Source organism: Heloderma suspectum, chromosome 2, assembly GCF_057233095.1.
Source record: "Heloderma suspectum isolate Gila_16-S chromosome 2, 16-S_ref, whole genome shotgun sequence".
In the NCBI taxonomy this organism is placed as follows: domain Eukaryota; kingdom Metazoa; phylum Chordata; class Lepidosauria; order Squamata; family Helodermatidae; genus Heloderma; species Heloderma suspectum.
The window spans coordinates 84,344,688-84,365,953 of NC_139459.1; the positions used below are offsets into that span (position 1 = coordinate 84,344,688).

General features: G+C 42.3%; 1 protein-coding gene across 1 annotated transcript in view; it reads left to right on the top strand.

The window, feature by feature from the left end:
• ADAMTS19 (ADAM metallopeptidase with thrombospondin type 1 motif 19) overlaps positions 1 to 21,266 on the top strand; it is a 171,080-nt gene that overhangs the window by 121,590 nt on the left and 28,224 nt on the right. The window contains exons 16-19 of the mRNA XM_084834003.1: positions 2,115 to 2,195; positions 14,514 to 14,671; positions 16,474 to 16,627; positions 18,664 to 18,799. Of these exons, the coding sequence (XP_084690129.1) occupies positions 2,115 to 2,195; positions 14,514 to 14,671; positions 16,474 to 16,627; positions 18,664 to 18,799 (529 nt within the window). The remainder of the gene's footprint in view (positions 1 to 2,114; positions 2,196 to 14,513; positions 14,672 to 16,473; positions 16,628 to 18,663; positions 18,800 to 21,266) is intronic.

The following is a 21,266-nucleotide window of genomic DNA, read 5'->3' on the forward strand; positions in this document are numbered from 1 at the left end:
CAGGATTTTCTGTGCATTTCAGCATTCTAGCCAAACTGTTTGTGATGCCTTTCCCCTCCCCTGAGTTTCAGAAATAGCTTGCTGGTCAGATCCATGTACATATTACTCAATGGAATGAACTTAAAGGACTATAAAAACACTGAGTACAATCTATGCCTGCTTATACAGATACAAATCCCATTCATTTTGGGGGGAGAATTATGCATGCATAACTCTGTGGACATTTGCAACCACAGCGCTTATCTGTGGTCTTAATGATAAAGCACTATTTGTTTTTACTGAATCAGCATCATAGCTGTGGTTTCTGCCTAAAGAAATGTTTGAAGGAATGTCTTACTTACTCTGTTATGTTCATTTAACTGTAGATCATTGTATATATGTATAACACACTTGCCTATATACTTGTTTATTTTGGATATGGCTACTCAGAATTTGCCAAGTCATTTCTGATGAGTCGGGAAGGAAACCTGGGAGCCCCATTTCCTTGCCCCTCCCCACCCACAATGAAGAAAAGTAAACATTTGAAGTTTATCTGTGAAATCTGTTGTTGATACAGGAATGTTGGTTTGATCCAGCAGAGCTCTTCTTATGTTCTTAATATTAAATGCACTTGGGCATTATGTTCTCTCATAGACACACTGGATGTGTGTGGCCTGATCTTGAAGGGGATTAAAATATGTGAATAAACCCAAGTGAAGTTTGTGACATTTGTGAATGAGATGAGTGAGAATATCATTTGTGTGTCTCTTGGACGTTGCAGAATGCTCTACTGTTTAATTAGAATATCATGGTATTTAGCATAGAAAAGAAATGCCATACTTGTTACTCAAATCAAATCAACTATACTATGTGCAGTTTAGGCAATACTCTGGCAAAAATATTTAGTAGAAATAGGAAATCTATACTGATAATTTAATGTGGTTTTTACAACAGCTTTGATGCAAAGCAAAGATGCTTTGTTGCTGTTCCTTTTACTTTTGGCTTGTGGTGGCCTCTGGCTATAAGCAATAATATTTGTAGAAATGTTGTTGAAAGGGGATAATACATTAGAAGTATATTAATTCATCAGCAGTCTGGAGAAAGCCATTAGGGAATTGATCTTTTCTGAAATACAAGCATTAGGAGAATTAAATTGAGACCCCTCAGATTTAAAATCTCAGGTTTAATTACTCTTTCACATAGCCACAGTTAGTGTGTGGGGTGGGGGTGGGCAGAGAGGACAGGAATATGCACAGAACTGGAATGGAACAAGCCACAAATTTTTAACCTAAAGCAGAATTCAAGAACTTTGCACTGTGCTGACAGCAAAATGCCAGTATTATTGACAACCTGCCTGCTTACTGGGTGAACCAGGAGGAAGACAGCAGATGGTGTGAGTGGCTCAAGCTGCCCACCATGACCATCCTGGGAGTATGGCTGGCCACTAGTCCACATGGTGACTAGTGTAGAAGCACAGATCCTTGAAGTCCCTGTGTCTTGGTTTATTCTCAGGCACAGACCAGAGAGAAATCTTCACTTTGGTCTACCTTGGCCACCCTTTGGGTCCTGTGCTGGCTGATTGGAGAGTGGGGTGCTCTCAGCTCATTGTGGAGCTGGCCTAAAGCCCCCAATTCAAGCAGCTGCCAGATGTGCAGCCCCAGCAGTTATAATCTCCTCTGTCCCCAGCACTTGCACAAAGGGGATCCTCACCTAAGAGTGGAAAAGTTGGCCTGTGAAAGTTCTTCTGGATAATTATAGCTTAAGTGGATAAAAAGGATTTGGCAAATACATTCACGACCACTGTAATTCATGAAAAATGTTCATAAAGGGTGAAGATTTTTCCTCCTCTTATCCTCCATGGAACCAGTCCTAGAGACAAACCCTGCAACCAAGTCAAGCAGAACATTCAATAAGATGTTGAATGATTTCAATAAGGAGAAAATAATGCCAAGCCCAAAGTCAGAACAAAATTCCTAGGTTCAAATAGCAGGTTACAGATCCAGGGGCAAGTATGATTTCAAGACTTCATGAACAACTAGAGTCAAATCAAACATGAACATTATTGCAATTCCTTAAAAAAAATTGTTCAGTATTTGGTTATGCACGTCACATGGGATATGTCACCTTGTAATTAGGTTACGTGGAGGCTTTGGTGATACCTGCAGGAGCAAGAAGAATCAAAGTTGTGGAAGAAAAACCTGCTCACAGCTACTTGGGTAAGTTGTGTTCTGGTCATAACTTTACTTTGTAGCTGACTAAAACTAAATATATGAATTGAAAAATAGACTTTATTTTAAGTCTTAATAGATTTAAAGCAAAAGCAGAGATTCTGGAATATGCCCCAGTTCAACTATCACTGCTAGATAGCTTTTGGCAAGACAATAATTGCTCGGCCTCAATCAGATCGGGGTATAGGGGTTGCATCTCTATTATGGGGATAATAACACTGACCTATTTTACAGGCTTGCAATCCTATAAGCCACTTCCTTGGGAGTAAGTCCCTTTTAACTCAATGGGAATAATCTCTGAGTAGAAATGTCAAGGATTGCCCTGCACAATCATGTACAGGAAGTGAGTTGAACACTTATGCTATATAAATGCTATGTAATAATAACACTATGTAATATTATCACTAGCTATGTAATATTATACCTGTACGTGTTTTTAAATGCTGATTCAGCATGTTTTTCGTGTGAGAGGATAGAAATAATATTCACAGACATAAAAAGGGAATTGTTTCATTCAGACAAAAGCATTTTCTTCAGTTGAAATCCAATTACTTTAAAAAGTACAGTGTTCTAAACGGAGTTCAGGATTGTTTAAGATTGTTACATCCCAGTTACATCCAGTTCAGGTATGATCATGTTAAAACTGATTCTGTGAGATTTTATTAACTTTCCTTTTTAATTAAGATAAAAGTATTGGTAACATGTCGTCAGTTTAATGTTTTATGGAATTGCTGTACTGCTATATTATTAATTAATTAATTAATTAAATTTATATCCCGCCTTTTTTCCTCCTTAAGGAACTCAAGGCGGCGTACGTAGTCCTCCTCTTCCTCCTCCATTTTATCCTCACAACAACAACCCTGTGAGGTGGGTTGGGCTAAGAGTCTGTGACCGGCCCAAAGTCACCCAGTGAGCTTCCATGGCCGAGTGGGGACTAGAACCCGGATCTCCCAGCTCCCAATCCAACACTCTAGCCACTGCACCACACTGGCTCTCTGGATATTTTAAATATCCAGTTTTGCTGAAGACCATACCAGTATGGCAAACTTTAGTCATTAGGATATCTAATCCATTAAAACTCATTGAAACTCGGGCGGCAATAATATACAAGATCTTGACACAATCTACCATCATAAAGATTTAATAATAATGTATAATAGCATATAACCGTGTGATGACTTTATAGTTTTAAAAATCTTCATTCTGCATAGCAAGATGGAGAGAAAAATTCTTTGTTTGCATTTGCAGCGCTTAAGTGCATTACTTTGACTTTTCTTTCACACTAAGTCTCCTTTCAGAGATTTACCTTTTTGAGAGCAGAAGAGTCAACACTGCACAGATTTATAAGGGCTCCTTCTGACTGCGGGGGGCTTCTGATCCAGCAGAAGAATCCCACTAGTGGAATGGAGGCAGTGGTGATCTTCATTGATTCCCCCCTCCCCTTTCACTCCCCTCCAGAACACTGGGGGAGATGCCACTGGGGGCTGCAAAGGAAGGAGGAAATCATCAAAGCTTGCATCTGCCGCTTTAATAGAATCCGGCCTCATTGGGGTTCATGGAGGATTTCTCCAATATCCCTAAAGATGAGGAGTCTGTCAGAAAAAAGAGGCGGCAACCCTAATTCAGCACTAACAATGGTTCAATACACAGGAATTCAAACCCATACTTTTAAGACCAAAGCACACAGGTGGTGGTGATCCAGTTGAAGGCACGCTTGGAAGAAGCCGATTATCCAGATCCATTTCCATCGGGCTTCAGGCCTGGGCATGAGAAGAAACAGCCTTCGTTGCCTTGGTGGATGATATGAGGAAGGCTTTGGATAGGGGCGAATGCTCCTTCCTTGTTCTCCTTGACCTCTCAACGGCTTTTGATACCGTTGACCACGGTATCCTCCTGAACCACCTGGAGGGGTTGGGCATTGGAGACACCGTATTACGGTGGTTCCGGTCCTTCTCTCCGGCAGGTACCAGGGGTAGCACTGGGAGAGGAGGTTTCGGACCCGTGGCCGCTCACTTGTGGGGTGCCAGAGGGTTCCATCCTCTCCCCGATGCTATTTAACATCTGTGTGAAGCCGCTGGGGGCTATCATCAGGAGGTTTGGGGTGCAGTGTCATCAATATGCAGATGACACGCAGCTCTACCTCTCATTTAAATCTTCACCAAGGTCGGCTGTAGAATCGCTGTCCAAATGTCTGGAGACGGTGAGTGGCTGGATGGGGAAGAATAAGCTGAAGCTGAACCCTGACAAGACCGCGGTACATTTGGTGGGAGACAAGAGGAGGTTGGGGGATGTTGACCTGGTGTTGAATGGGGTACGGTTACCCTGGACCAGGTCTGCAGCCTGGGGGTCATTTTGGAATCCCAGCTGTCCATGGAGGCTCAGGTGTCAGCTGTGAGCCGGACAGCGCTGTACCAACTCCATCTGATATGGCGGCTGCGCCCCTACCTTCCTGACCATCTGCTCCCATCGGTAGTACACGCCCTGGTCTCCTCTCATTTAGACTACTGTAATGTGCTCTATGTGGGATTACCCTTGAAGACGGTTCAGAAGCTGCAGCTGGTGCAGAACGTGGCGGCTCGCCTGATTAAAGGCAGCCACCGGCATGATGGCATCACTCCAATGCTGAAGGAGTTGCACTGGTTACCAGTTGTTTTCTGGGCCAAATTCAAGGTGTTGGTTTTGACCTTTAAAACTCTATACGGTTCCGGCCCAGCCTATCTTAAGGACCGCCTCCAGCAACACCAGACAGGCTGCTTAACAAGATCAGCCTCGAATGGCCTTCTCTCTATCCCATCAGCTAGGACGAGGGTGAGGACGAGGGAAAGGGCCTTCTCTGTGGTGGCCCCCACTCTGTGGAACTCCTTCCCTAGGAAACTCCACCATGCCCCTTCTTTAATGAGCTTCTGCCTTGCATTAAAAATGTGGTTGCTCAGGCAGGCATTTGGGGTGGGTTAGGGTATTTTTAGAAATATTATGTTTTAAAGTGGAATTTTATTGTTTTAAAATTTTATTGCTGTACATTGCCCAGAGTGGCCAGGTGACCGGCGAGATGGGCGATTAAGAAATTCAATAAACAAACAAACAAATAGAAGCCCTGGGTCTTGATAGATGAAACTGTCAGTTCGGAGATTTTTGAAAAATCTCAAATTCTTTTAGTCCTGAATATGGTGAACTTTATGGATTTTGGTAAATTCTTACCAGAGCTGAACTTAAACTAAATTCTCACTTATCCCTAGTCATTAAACATGTGATTTAATATTATGTTTGCTTCCTTTTAAATTCCGAGGGGGCTGATTAGGATAAAGACTGCAGCAGGCAGAGGGAGTTAACTCTTTCCCGCCCTGTTGTGGTCCCAGCAGAAATTGCAGTTGCAAAACTGCTTTTTGCATTAGAGAAGAAGATCCCTTTTCCATCAATGGGAACTTCCTTTCCAAAGCATATACCAGTTGTGTAGCTGTGCTTTTCACTGGAACTGTGACTGGATAAATATTTGGCCTAATATTAGCTTGCCCTCAAAAATCCATGTAATTGGTTAAACTGTATGGCACCAAGGGCAACTATATGCTGTTAAGGCAGCAGGCTGGGTAATGGCAATGGGATGGAGCCCCCCAAGCTCCACTCCCTCCTGTGATGTCATTGAGTCCAACCCACCCCTTTTAATTTTGTGTGTTTTGGTTTTTCTCTATGCACAGACGGACGGAGCTCCATGCCTCTCTGCACTGAGAAAGTGACTCAGCAGGGGCTTGCAGGACCAGATCCTGCAAGACCTGGCTGAATCAGGTGCCTCCTTCCTACACTTGTCGCATTCCAGGTGGGGCACAAATGGCATGGGAAGGGACTTAGCTGGGGTGAGTCACTTTCTTTATCCATACTAAGGCACGGACTACTGTGCTTCTCTCTACATAGAGTGGGGAAGCAAGGGACATGGAAAGGGACTCAGCCGGGGCTTGCAGGGGGAATCCCTTTGGTAACTCTGATCACTTAAAATATGAGGCCTGATATTAGCTTGGTCTCAAAAATTCATGAAATTGATTAAGCGATGTGGCTCCAAGCGTAACTATATGCTGTTAAAGCGTTGGTGTCAGCCATCTTGGCTGCTACCCTTGGTTTTAGGGTCATTGCTAAAGTGTATCACTTAGGTATTGCTTTTATTATTAACTGTCAGGCGAATGTCAGTTATTGGATGGTTTACAAATACTGGTTGTAAAATAAATACATTCAGTACAGAAACACCAGGTCAAAAAACATGCAAAATACTGAAGTACACAAATCCCCCTCGAAAAGCCTCAGGCTATCTCCCAAAGTATTAAACACCCCTTCCCTGCCTGCTGTAGTCCTGATCTCCAGCAGCTGCTATTTGTAGTTTTTAAAAAATATATGTGATGTTAAACCACATGCTTAATATTGTATGCAGTTTGGCCTGCAGTTACCAAGTTTGTACAATAGATCCGAGAGTTTGGCCCTTTTCAGTGAACTGTCAAGACCTTTCTTTTCAGCCAAGCCATTTATGACTAAGACATTGTTTTATTGTCAGATCTCTGTTTTTAATCTATTCATGTTATAATATTTTATTGTTATGGCTGTAATTCCATTGGTAGTTTATTTTACTTTTAATTGCAACCCAGTTTAAGAACAATTGTTGAAAGCAGAGAATAAATTTGCTAAACAAACAATTTTAGTGCAATTTTAGCATTAGCATCTTTTTGTTTTTAAGAATTAGCTGATGTTTATTCTTTGCAAGCTGTTAGCAGTTAAGTTTTGCCATTTTATAATGATTGATTCAAAAGTTGCAAAGATCTATAGGATCTTTTCATGACTAAAGGGTTGCAAATTGTTTTTGTAAAACATGGAAACAAAGAAGTCTCTGTGGGGCTTGCTGTCTTTAATAATCAATCACAGGATCAAGGAAATATTGGAGGAGAAAACTGGCAGTCAGAGTCTCAGCTTCCAGTTTAGTTCTAATCACTCACAAAATAGGTAAACTGACAGCAACTGAAAACTCATTTTGGAAAATATCCAGAATTATGAGTATTAAGGCTTGTCATGCTCAATTGATATTTGCTTATGCCTTATGGAAATATTTAGTGGGATCTATGTTCTCCAGAGCAGTAGACCGAAAATTGAAAGGTGATACAAGGCAGTTATATTCCTTTTTAGTCACAAAATCTGCAAACCTGTTGTTGGCTATTTGTATGTGAGTCTTCTTGAAATTGGTGGGACTTACTTCCAAGTAAATATGCATAGGATCAGTCTGCAAGTCTAAAACTTTGGGCCCATATAATACTTTGTAAAGTAGTTAGAATTATTACTAAAGGAGGACACTTTAACATAGATTGAATGAGTGTGATTATTTTTAACAAAGACTGAATTAGTGTGACCAGATGCTTTGTCCTTAGCTCACGTCTGTCTGTCTGTCTGTCTGTCTCACACATACACATACACATACACACCAGTGTGGGAGCCAGTTGACAGAAAGGATACAAACTGGGTGTGCTCCTGGATCTGTCTTTGAGCTTGGACTGCCAGGTAGTGGTGATGGCCAGGAGCCCTTACATGCAGCTGAGGCTAGTGCTCTAACATTTTGGGTTTTTTATATTTTGTAAACCACCTAGAAATCCTTGGATATACAGAGGTGTTGTTGTTGTTGTTCAGTCGTTCAGTCGTGTCCAACTCTTCGTGACCCCATGGACCATAGCACACCAGGCCTTCCTGTCCTGCGCTCTCTCCCGGAGTGTGCTCAAGTCCATATTCATTGCATCGGTGATGCTATCGTACAGAGGTATAGAAACATTTAAAATAAATAAATGTGCCCATTCCTTGAAACATCAGACCTGGTTATGATGACACATGCCTTAGTTACATCTTGACTATAAAATGGGGCTGCCTTTAAAACTATTTGGAAACTTCAGCTGGTTTAGAATGGTGCAACCAGTAATGGGGAGTTGCACCACAAGGAAGTGGCTCCCATGCTACTGGATCTGAATATGATGACAGCCCTTTTACCTATGATGTTATATATGCAATATCTACACAATTAGTCCATGTAATCATAGGCTCTAAATTCATAAATGCAAACATATTGTAACCCCACATGGTGGTACCTTAAAAACTGTGTGTTGCTTCTTTAAAAAAAACACACCCAGATTAAAGTGTGCCTTAATCCAACCACTATTTCACCATTATGGCTTCAGGGGTCAAAGTCAGTTGAGCAGGAATAAAGAGCTGCCTTTGGACTGGGTGACAGTGTACCAGTAAGGCAGGCAAGGTCAGCTAAAATTTTACTTTTCACAAAAGTGTTCAGTAGGCTGCCTGCAGGGCTTGATCGCATCCAAGCATTTTTCCAGAGCAGAAGAAAATTATTTGCTTTAAAACATTTTAAAACTAAAATGCATTCTTTACAGTAGGGGTGGAAAACATGTGGCCCTCCAGATGTTGTTGGACTGCAACTCCCATCAGCCCTAGCCAGCAATGCCAATGGTGAGGGATGCTGGAAGTTGCAGTCCAGCAACATCTGGAGGGCCACATGTTCTTCAACCCTGCTTTACAGCTCTGGGGACGTAATGTACAAGAGCATATTCTTAAGATATTTCATGATGAATTTCACAAACTGTAGGATGCAGGAAGGTTTCAAGACGTTTTTCACAGTTTCCTAAAATGGAACTCTTTGCATATATGACCCAACTGTACAATTCGTAAAGGAAGATGTGGACTGACCCGGTCCATATATAATATCTATATCTGCTTATGTCAATAGAGTATTGCTTTGTTTGCAGTATGGGAATGTGTTTAGCACAATATGAGAACAGCAGGCCTGACAGGGAGGGATGTAGTGCCCCAATTGGAAGTGTAAGGAGGAGAGGAGGATATGGAGGACATGCAGCTGAGCGAAGAGTACGCAGACAATTCAGAGCTCGTAAGCTCATTCTAGAGTGAGGATGGGCTTTCCAGCACTCACCCAGCATTGCCACCATCTCCTTGCAATCACCAACACTGAGAGACAGCTCCAGTCTAGCAATGTATAAGGTTGTTGACAATGGAGAATTATTCCTCCATCTCCCAAACTCCGCTCCCCTCCCCTCCGGCTATTTCCCCTGTACTTTTGTATCCTAAATCACTTACCATACATGCCTTATAATCCTTCTCATCCAGCAATCCATTACCTGCACCCACCCATGTCTTATTAATTAGTTTGCCTAGCAGGTTGATCATACCCTCCAACTGTTTTTGGCTTCAGCTTCCACTATAGAGAGGTGCCTCACCCTCTGGCTGTTCCCTAGCAGCAGGCCCTAGGTGGGTTTCCTCCTTAGATACCTTACAGCTGGTTAAGAAATCTTACTTCTCTGCCACAATTATATCCATGCAATGTCATCTATCTGAGCTGTCCTGAGCGTTAATGGGATTTCTACATCCTTGTTTCAGGTACGTCGTGGGGGATGTTTCAGACACATAAGCTCTTTGCAGATAAAATCACTTGCATTCCTCTGACTTAGGTGCTCCTTTTGTAGTGGACTCTATGAGGAAAGTGTCATGGCCCCTTCTTGTTGCATTTGTTTTGATCAGTTCCAGTTGTTGAACCCATATGGACAACCCAGCCACCCCAGAGTGAGCTGCTCTCCATGTCCAGAAGCAGTGGACTGGACAGGGTTAAACAGAGGTCTGGAAGTGGTGGTGCAGTGTGTTGTAGAAGGGGCTGCATGCCTCCTGAAAGATCAGGTTCACAGCTATGGGTACAATTGGATCTAGCTTTGCTAGTAGATATGCAGGTTGCAGCTATGGCAAAGAGTGCCCTTTCCTAGTAGTATCTGATATCCCAACTGGATGTTTTGCTCTCAGAACAATGATGGACCCTTCTAAAAGACCAGGTTCTTGAACTTGTAACTTGACTAATGAACTATGTTCTATCTGTGGCTTCCTTTGACAACTGTACAGAATCCGAAGGTGGTACAAAATGCTGTACCTGTAAAACAAGCTGCTGGGTTCTATGTTCTCTAGTGGATGTTCCAATAATGTTTGTTCATTGGGTGGAGGACTGTCTACTCTTATTCAACTGTTAAATTGAATACTTTAAAACATTGAGATATTGCAGCAGGAAAAAGTCCTCTTAGAACAGTAACATTAATGGACATTGCAAGAATGTTATAGAGCAGGGATGGGCAACCTCAGGCCTCGGGTCCCAATCTGGCTCTCTAGGTTTCCCAAATGGCCATACCTCCTTCCCATAGCCCACTCCCTTTCCCCCAACCATCGATTCTTTGGTGATTTCCTGGATTTTGTGCAGATTTTTCCTCCATTCTAAAAGGCTGAAAGGCTTTTCCTATGGCTTGATTATTGGCAGTAAGAGCTTTAAGCTACAGTATGCTGATATTTTTTGTATTTTTGGCCTCACCCCCTTTGCCTTCAGCCCTGCCCACTACTGGAATGCCACCCCCCAGAGCTTCTCCAAATTGAATTTGGCCCTCGGGCTGAAAGAGGTTCCCCACCTTGTTATAGAGCATTTCACTCTATTTGGATTCATTGTATTGCATGCCTTATTGGCATGCATAATTGTTGGATAATGTAGTTGTATTATTTCCAGTTGATGGTGCTATTGCCATTGTTTCCCATAGAAACATAACAAAACAGTACAAATATGGATAGGAGAGGAATTGATTGCCAGGAATGACTCACATTAACATACAACTTTATGAAGAGATTTGGGCAAGGATGGAGTAGCTGAGGCCCTTTCACATCACTGATGCCAAGCATGAAATTTCGATGAAAAAGAATGTTTAGGGCAACCTTGTCCAGAAGATGACTTCAAGCTGATTTGACTTCACATATCTGATTAAGGGGCCTGAGAAATTCATAATTCACATTACAGGGTGAAAAATGAAGAATCATGTATCAGTAATGACAAAGTTGTATAACCTCAGTTCCTTGTAGTGTATCTAACTTGACTTCATTAAATGCTTGTGGGGATTGACTGAGCCTGGGATGGAAAAGAGTCAGCCAAAAAAAGTTATTCCTGGCCTCAAAGATCAAATTAATGTCTATTTGCAAAGCCACAGTTAGAAATGTCTAGAAATATAGTGCAAACATTGAACATCATTTGAGGCAAGAGGAGATCATGTATTTGTAGGCATACTCATCACACCAACCTAAATGCAGATAGACAGCATTATCAAACAAGTTCTTAACAATTTTGCAAGCATCCAGATCCCACAGGTTGTTGATCAGGCACAGGTGTAAAAATGGTTTAAAAATGACTTTGTTAAGTATTCACGTCAATGGCTCGGAGCTTGGATGTACTGCTGTCAGAACACTGATGGTGGAAAACAGGCCATGTCAATTGAATCACAGTTTGCTAGGTGTTCTCCTGATAAGTGAATTGAAATAGACATGGAACAAAGTTAAACAGAGTTTTACATTTTTCAGTTCTTATAGTCTAAGAGCTTCCCTGGTGGAGCAGACCAACTTCCAACCAATACAAGATTTTGTTTCCAACAGTAGCCAAAGAGGTGCCTTTGGGAAGCTGAAAACAAGAGTATGACTGTTCCTAGTCCTATGATTATTGTCTCCTGCTACTTGTCCCTTGCACTTAATACTGCTTCTGAACATGGGAGTTTTGAACAGCTATCATGTCTAATTGCTGTTGATAGGCTTATCCCCCGTGAATTTGTCTGCTCTATAATGTATCAGATTTCCAGCAGTGAAGTCTAACATCAGTTGGCTGAGCTGGTATACAGTGTTCACAAACATTCCAGCTTCTCAGGAAACAAAGTCGCCACACTGTTTGCACTCCAATAACTATGGAGGAAGGAGAAGTTGTCGATTTGCCTGAGATTAATACCTCACACAGATCCTTGGGGCAGGAATAGCTTTGTGTGGCAGGCTGAATTCTGAGAAGCTGGAGAAGCAAACAGGCATAGTGCAAGGAAGCAGACTGGTTGAACAAAACATTCAGGGCAGACAATGGACTGATAATCGGGAGCCTGATGGAAAGGAACATATCAGAGGAGGAGGCTTGAGGAAAAGGGAAGAGAAGTCAGACAGTTTATGAAAGAAAACGCCAATGAACACATAAGGAAGTGCACAGGCAAGAGAGGCTTAGAGGGCTTGAGAATATGAGCCAGGGAACATAATTTTGCTAGCTACAGACAGCTTGATAGGGCTGCTGTACCTTTACAAAATGCATACAAGGGAAATTATGTTACTTGTGGAGAACAGAAAACAACTCAAGAAGAGAGAAAGGACCACTGCAATTATGCCGAGGAAGAACAGGATGGTGTCACCTGCCATCAATGTGCCACCATTGTGATGTGCTGCACCACCACCATATGCACACACCACCATTGGGGAGAGACCATAGTATCTCAGTGTGACAGAGCACATGCTTTGCATGCAAAAGGTCCCAGGTCCAATCCCTGGCTGCTAGTCAGTGTTGACAATACTGGGCTAGATGGACCAATGGGCTGACTCAGTATAAGGCAGCTTCTTATGTTCCTATTGTAGCCAGCACTCCTGCTTTAGTAGTGGCTTCTCCTGCCCCCTTGCTTGATGGATCAGGTGGCCACCACAGCTGTAGGTGTGACAGTGAACTCCACTGTGGGGAGCACTCTAGGGCATGCCATTATGGGAAGATTTGGAGACTGAACCTCTGAAGCTGCGAGGTTCAACATCACAGACCCAGGTGGCTCAGCATGCAATGCAACTGTCACCAGTATGAAATGAAGCAATTCTGGAATGTGCCCAGAACCAGGTGGACCTGAAGTTGTGTGAGGGGGTCAGTTGCTAAAGTAGTACCACTTTGCTGAATGGTTTAGCCTAACTAAACTCTGCAGGATTAAGTCCATCCCTAAGATGCATTAAGCGTGGCTTCTGTAGTCATTGGAGTTCTGTGACCTGGCAGTCATGAGAACTCAATGAGTGCCAAGATCATAAAGTGTAGGATGAGGTCTATTGCAAAATGAAGTAGATGTGAGAGATGGAGTTTCACATACACCATAATTATTAATCCAACTCCCTGTCTTTAGGCTTTTTTTAAAAGCCATCTAAGCTAGTTGTTATCACCACATATTTCTGTAGTTCGCAATTTCAGAGTTCTAGTATTTATGTCAATAGGTTTTGTTCAAAGAGGATTTTCAAGATTTAGCTATATTGACACAGGAGGTTTGCAGTGATTTTTGGAAGTATGACATTAGATCTCCCATAATACTAGAACTCAGGGCCATCCCATGAAGCTGATTGATGGGAGATTCAGGACATATAAAAGGAAGTACTTCTTCACACAGCACATGGTTAAAACTATGAAATTCACTACTACAAAATGTAACGACTGCCGCTTATCATGGAAGATAATGCTGTTAGTGGCTATTAGTCATGAATGATGGCTATACATTACTTCCAGTACTGGAGGTAGTATGCCTTAGTTTGTTTGTTTGTTTGTTGTATTTTTATGTCACCTTTCTGAGGCAACCAAGGTGGTTACAAAAAATTCAAAACATAGAAGACATTGTCATATAAAACACAGTAAAACATTAAAAACAACATTAAAAACTATAACAACTTAAAAGGCCAAGTTTCAAATGGAGTGTGTTCCAGAGTTTGAGAGCAATGCAGGAAAAAGCCCTTTCCCACCTGCATGACAAATGGGCCTTCAAAAGGGCTTCTCCTGCTAATCTTAATAACAAAGAGGTTCGCAAGGCCCTAAGCCATTTAGAGCTTTAAAGGTTAAAACCAACACATTTAATTGGAACCAGAAAACAATTGGCAACAATTGGTATACTCGATGTTGGGGAACACGCTGGGAGGGTGTTATTGCACCCTTTTCCTACTTGTTGGCCTTTCATAGGCAGCTGGTTGGCCAGTGTATGAAAGAATGCTGAACTAGATGGGCTTTTCAACATAGCTTTTCTTAATGTTTTTATCTACTTGTATTGTCTTAGATCCTGTCAGTATTATTAAAAATATGGCCAAGAATCTTCATGTAATATAACCAATAAATTGATACTGTATATTTTGTACTATCCATATTGTATAATTATGGACTAATTTGTAGAGCCCTTTATTTCACTCATTATTTAATGAACTCTGTCTTGAATATAGACAGAATTCTGATAATTATTATGTATACGGCTTTTGTCATTCATTCCAGCTGGGAAACAGACAAAATGTTTTCTTGCTGAGATTTGTTTATTATGCTTAAAAATAAATAGCTTTTTAATTTGTAAGCTGTGGCTCCACCAGCATGAAAAAACATTCTGACAGTAAAGCAGGAAAATGAAAATCAACCATTCTTTTCTATACTTTTTCTTAATATATCTGCAGCTCTTCGAGATGCCAGCAAACAGTCTATTAATAGCGACTGGAGGATAGAACATTCTGGAACATTCAATATTGCTGGTACCACTGTCCATTATGTTAGGAGAGGTCTATGGGAGAAAATCTCTGCCAAAGGTCCAACCACATCTCCCTTACATTTATTGGTATGATAGCCTGGATAATAATTTTAAACTGTTTTACTCTGTAAAGTATAATATATCAAAGTTGGTGCCTATATGTTATATCCAATGGTGCTGTTCCACCAGCAGAACGGATTTTCCCTTCCTGATGCATACTCCTCAGATCTGCTCCGTAGAGTTGGGGAAGCCTCCAGAGCAGAACTGGGGCATGCACAGAGGTCTGCAGGGAAGAGAAGAGGACATGGAAGTCCTGTCACATGATCAGAGGATCCAAACCTCTCGGTGTGTGTGTGTGTGTGTGTGTGTGTAGATAGATAGATAGATAGATAGATAGATACTGTAGATAGATGTGTATAGATAGATAGATAGATAGATAGATAGATAGATGTGTGTTGTGTGTGTGTATGTAGATAGATAGATAGATAGATAGATAGATATGCATGTACACACACATTTGCAATCAAATATGTCAGCAATTTGAGATATTATCCATTAACCCAGTAATCAAAGTCACATATATTTCTGCAAGAATCTGGATAGTTTAGGGACATATAGATTATTTTTAAATCTTCACAGCTCCAGATATGCTCATCATACCCTAGTAGTATTGGATAAAAGGTATTTCTATATTGTTGTGCTCAGAGCACATGTGAAATTACAAAACATCTTCCCACAACACATTTCCACTTTGAATACTTTTCATTTCACTGGAAGAAGCCAGACTGTGCAAAATCTATGCAAATAAGCCCTTCCCATTTAAGTAAATGGGAACTCACACACAGAGAAGATATGTTTGTGATATGTGGAATATTCTTGGGGTAGTATGAAGAGCACAAGGGAGTTGATAAAATGAAAAAATGAAGTTTAGTTAAGGTGATGGTGTTAACCATTGTCTAAACTATGGCTTTCCCTATAACCAAACAATGCTGACTGCTATTTTGATTGGAGTGTAGCAGGAGTTTACTCATGAAGCAAAGTTACTTTATGATTCAAATTTATTTCTAAAAATGTATTTCTATAAATATATGCTTACTGGATGTTTTACGTTCTTGTGCTAGAAGTAACCACATTACACTTCTGCTATATTCTTGCATTTTAATGACTATTGCAGATAGTATCCGTATGACTAAAGCTCTCCTGACATCTCTAAACTTTGTGTAATGCATATACACATTCTTCTTGTTAGATTTGTTTGGAGAGGATATATTGCTTTGGAGTTGATACCTACACAAATAATTATCTCTCTTTCCTATTGACAATCATAATCCAAAAATTAGGAAAATCCTATTGACAATCATTTCTCTCTGTCTTATCTCTTCTCTCTGTCTGTCTGTCTGTCTGTCTCTCTCTGAGTGCTGTTAAAATGAACAGGAAGTTAACTATGGTTTATGTGGAATGATCTATAACAGTAGCCATTTTCAAAAAGTGCCTCCATGCATAGACAGAAGTTTAACATCACGTGTAGCAGTCCTCTGATTTTACCTATGAGATTTTAAACATGCTATTTAATGTCTTTTTGTGAATGTCAGAATGAATAGCAACTCTCCGCCATTGATCAGACTGTGAACAGTGCAAGTAATTTTTCTTTGTTCATATGAACAGATGAAGCTACTTTATATTGATTAAGACCATTCATCCATCTATTCCCAAACTGTGTATTGCTGCTGAGGTACTCAAGGGGGAGCATCTCTTAGCTCTGCTCCAGAAATCTATTTAACCATAGATGCAGAGGATTGAACTTGGCATCTTATGTATGCAAAGTGTGTGCTCTGCCACAGAGCTATACCCTCTCGCCACACAGAAATTCCATTCTGTATATGTTACAGGTCCTGCTTTTTCAAGATCAGAATTATGGGCTACACTATGAATACACTATTCCCTTGGACCCCTTGCCTGAGAATCAGAGCTCAAAAGTATCTGAACCACTTTTTATGTGGACACACTCAGGTTGGGAGGACTGTGATGCTGTATGTGGAGGAGGTAATGGTCTTCTAAAATCTGTGGCATAAGTAAATATTCATTTGGTTAATGTTTGAAGATTTGTTGCTGCTGCTGCTAATGTACTAGTGCTGTCTTTATTGCTATTTGGACAATATTGTTGTCATGGAAAGATCAAAACTCTGGGTGGTATCCAATGACTTTTTTCTGCTGATGGTACTTATCCCATCAGCAGAACTAGGGAAGGATTCAACCTCCACCCCTGTGCACTCTCAAAATCTGCTCTAGAGCAGATTTTCAGGTGGTGTGTAAGGGGAGAAGAAAGTCCCATCATCTGAACTGACGTCTGCTCATACAACATTGGATTCCAGCCACTGTATGCAACTTAATGATTTATCTTGCTTAAAATAGTTACAATCACAGGAGGGTTGTTGTTGTTGTTGTTGTTTTTACTGCTAGGCAATATAGGCATGTATGTCTACTTAAAGCAGAAATACAGTTCTTGAAAAGGAACTCAAAATTGCTGCATATCTTTCAACCTAAAATTCTAGATAAGATCCAGCATCTCTAAAGCATGCACAAAGTTTCGTGGACACAGGGCCTTTCCTATACCTTTCCATGATAGATAATGCCTTTTGTGCAAATAGAATGCATGTGCAAATTGTTCCCCTTCACAGAAGAATGCGGGAAAACTTTGTATGCATGGACTTTGGATTGGATTTTATGACTAAAATTTCTGCCCCATCAACTTTCATGGATATACATACAGCCCAGACCTAAATGGTTGTGATCCGATGTACTAGAGACAAAATTTGTTTCAGAAAATCTTCAGATCCAGTCACTTTACAAGTATACTTTCAGAATACACAGTGTCCACAGGGATTATGACCTATAGGTGTTGTTGTTCCTGAGAACACATTCACATGAGTCTGTTTGTTCTCATCAAACTCACTCTGGACTAGAAAATCCCTTATGTTTTGAGTTGTTTTAAAGGAAATCAGTGGTTTTGTCAGTATAAGCCTGGTATATCTTGTAGAATGTGCCATACTTGTTTATGTTTTCCTGTAAGTTGTTAGTTACATAATTGAATGTGAAGCTACAGGTCAAACAGCTGACCAAAGAAAAGGGCATTCTTTCAGCCAATTCACCACATGCAACACCAGAAATATGGCATATGTAATCCAGTGCCCATGTAGAAAATTCTAAATGGGCAAGATATCTACAGCTCACAAGAAGAGAATTGGGGAGCACCTTTCTAATACCAGGAATAAAAGAATGTGCACCCCATTTGTCACTCACTTTATAGAGCAAAAACACAGTGCTATATATGTGAAATGCTGGGTATTAGAAATGATGTACGTAGATAAAGGTAAGATCTTGAGCAGAAAAGGAACAGCATGGATTTTGGAACTTCAGACTGTAGCTCCACAAAGCCCCAATGACTAGATGGGTTCTTTTTTCCCCTTCATGTAACGGAGATCATGCACTTAGAGACGCTCCCCCTCTGGGTAGTAAAGCACCCAGTTCGTCCCTGACACTTAATCTCAAGTTATGATTAACACCTGTGTAGCAGATTGATAATTTCTATTGTATGATATATAATGTATCACCTTCAACTATGTTTTCACCCACCTATCTTCAAATGTGTGAGACCGCCCTGGCAGAGTTCTCTTTTTAAAGAATTGTAAGTATACATAGGCAATTTTTGCAATATGTATTATTTTATATTATTTGTTCAATTTTATTAATGACATACAAATGTATTGTCTCTTTTTATAGCCCCTGAGGAAGGCCGTTAATAATATATTGGGCTGAAATGTGTTGGGCTTCTTAAAGGATAAAACTATTTTTTCAGCATCTTGAGACTAGCTCTCTCTGCTTTAATCACTTTTGAAACCTCCAAAAATCAGATTATGATATGGCAAGAGGAGCTGCCATTCAAAGGAAGCTGTGCCTGGCCATGCATGAAGTAGTTATTTGGCTCCTGGCCAGCATTTTAATGAAAACAGTTGCCTGAGGAAACCTTTTAAAAAAAGTTTATTTTAGGTCCACAAACGTCTGTTTTGTGTCTTTATCAGGAGAAAGAAAGACAACGGTGTCCTGCACAAAGATTTTGAATAAGAATATCAGTTTTGTGGACAACAAGAAATGCAAATATTTAACAAAACCTGAACCACAAATACGAAAGTGCAATGAGCAGCCATGCCAGACAAGGTGATAGTGAGTCAAATAATGGAGGTTCAGAGAGAACACTGTACAGAGTGCCCACTTCTGACTCAGTGGGCACCCCAGATAAAATGAAAGGATGCTCCAGAAGTGTCTTGTAATTGCTCGGAGATCTCTGGGATATTCTTTCCTTTGGCACTGAAAGGGGATGCCAGCCACCCCAACCTGGAAGCTTATGTACGAAATTGTGCATGGGAAGCAAAAAAATTGGAGTGGGGCGGAGGGCGGGGAGTTGGCTGTGGCCTGTAGTCTCTAAATGGCCTTTCAGAGCTTTATTGTTATTTATAGATACTATCTTGTAATCGTTGGGGGATTAACAGGCCAGCTGAGGAGAAGAGGGGCTAGACACCTTACAGCTGTCCCCTCTTCTGGTTCTTCCCCCAACCTGATGGTTCCTGGCAGCCTTACCAGTCTGCCCTCGGGTCTGGTGGTGCTGCTGCTGAATGCCAGGTCGGCCCAAAATAAGACCTCCCTCATCCATGATTTGATTGTGGATGAGGGGGCTGACCTGGCATGTATTACTGAGACCTGGGTGGGGGAACTGGGAGGGGTCACTCTCTCCCAGCTGTGCCCTCCTGGGTACTCAGTGCAGCACCAACACCGACTTGAGGGTCGGGGAGGGGGGGTTGCTGTGGTCTATAGGAATTCAATCTCCCTCTCCAGGCTTCCTGCTCATTCGAGTGCAGATCTTGAGTGTCTGTACCTTGTGTTGGGTACCCGGGACAGATTAGGGATTCTGTTGGTGTACCGCCCACCCCGCTGCCCATCAGACTCCCTGCCTGAGCTGACGGAGGTGGTCTCGGACTTGGTGTTGAGGACCCCCAGGATGATGGTCCTGGGGGATCTCAACTTCCATGCCGAGGCCGCTGTATCCGGGGCGGCTCAGGACTTCATGGCCGCCATGACAACCATGGGGCTGTCCCAACATGTCATCGGCCCAAAGCATATAAAAGGACACACGCTTGATCTGGTTTTCTCGACTGGGCAGGAGGATGGTGATCTGAAAGTAGAGGAATTAACATCTGTCCCTTTGTCATGGTCAGATCACTTCCTGCTGAGGTTTAGACTTCTGGCGGCCTTTCCCCTCTGCAAGGGTGGGGGACCTATTAAAGTGGTCCGCCCCCGGAGATTAATGGATTCCGATGGATTCCAGAGGGCTCTGGGGGATTTTCCTGCTGGTATGGCTGGTGCTCCTGTCGAAGCCCAGGTCGCTCTGTGGAATGCAGAGATGACTCGGGCGGTTGACATGATCGCACCCAAGCGCCCTCTCCCTCTGAGCAGAGCCCGGCCAGCTCCTTGGTATACACCTGAGCTGAGGGCAATGAAGCAAGAGGGGAGACGGCTAGAACGCAGGTGGAGGAAAACTTGTGCTGAGTCTGACCGAACACAGGTAAGAGCCCACTATCGAGCCTACTCTGTGGCGGTGAGGGTGGCAAAGAGGCAGTTCTTTTCCACCAGCATTGCATCTTCTCAGTGTCATCCGGCGGAGCTTTTCCGAGTGGTTCGCGGCCTGTTACATTCTGGGCCAGGGAGAGAGACGGTGGAACCCTCGGTAGCATGCTGTGACGTGTTTGCGCGGCACTTTGAGGATAAAGTCGCTCAGATTCGTCATGAATTGGACACAACCATTAATGCAGTTCCATTGGTAGAGGCGTTCAGAGCACCGTCTGGTCCAGTTTTATTGGATGAGTTTCAGTTACTGAGGCCTGAGGATGCGGACAAGGTGCTTGGCCAAGTCCGATCGACCACTTGTATGCTTGACCCTTGCCCTTCATGGCTTATTAAATCAAACAAGGAGGGGTTGTCCGGCTGGGTCCAGGAGGCTGTAAATTCCTCCTTGAGAGAGGGAGTGGTGCCTGCTGCTTTAAAAGAGGCAGTAATTAGACCACTCCTGAAAAAGCCTAACCTGGACCCAGAGGATGTTAACAATTATAGGCCAGTGGCCAACATCCCCTTCCTGGGCAAGGTGCTTGAGCGGGTGGTTGTAGGACAGCTCCAGGCACTCTTGAATGAAACGGATTATCTAGATCCATTTCAATCGGGCTTCAGGCCTGGTTTTGGAACGGAAACTGCCTTGGTCGCCCTGTGGGATGACCTCTGCCGGGAGAGGGACAGGGGGAGTGCGACCCTGTTGATTCTCCTGGACCTCTCAGCGGCTTTCGATACCATTGACCATGGTATCCTTCTGGATAGGTTGTCTGGGTTGGGAGTTGGAGGCACTGCACTACAGTGGTTCCGCTCCTACTTGGATGGCCGATTCCAGAAGGTGGTGCTGGGGGATTATTGCTCTGTACCATGGCAATTGTGCCATGGGGTTCCACAGGGCTCTATTCTATCCCCCATGCTGTTTAACATCTACATGAAACCGCTGGGGGAGGTTATCCGGAGGTGTGGGCTGAGGTGCCATCAATATGCGGATGACACGCAGCTCTACCTCTCTTTCTCATCAAAACCA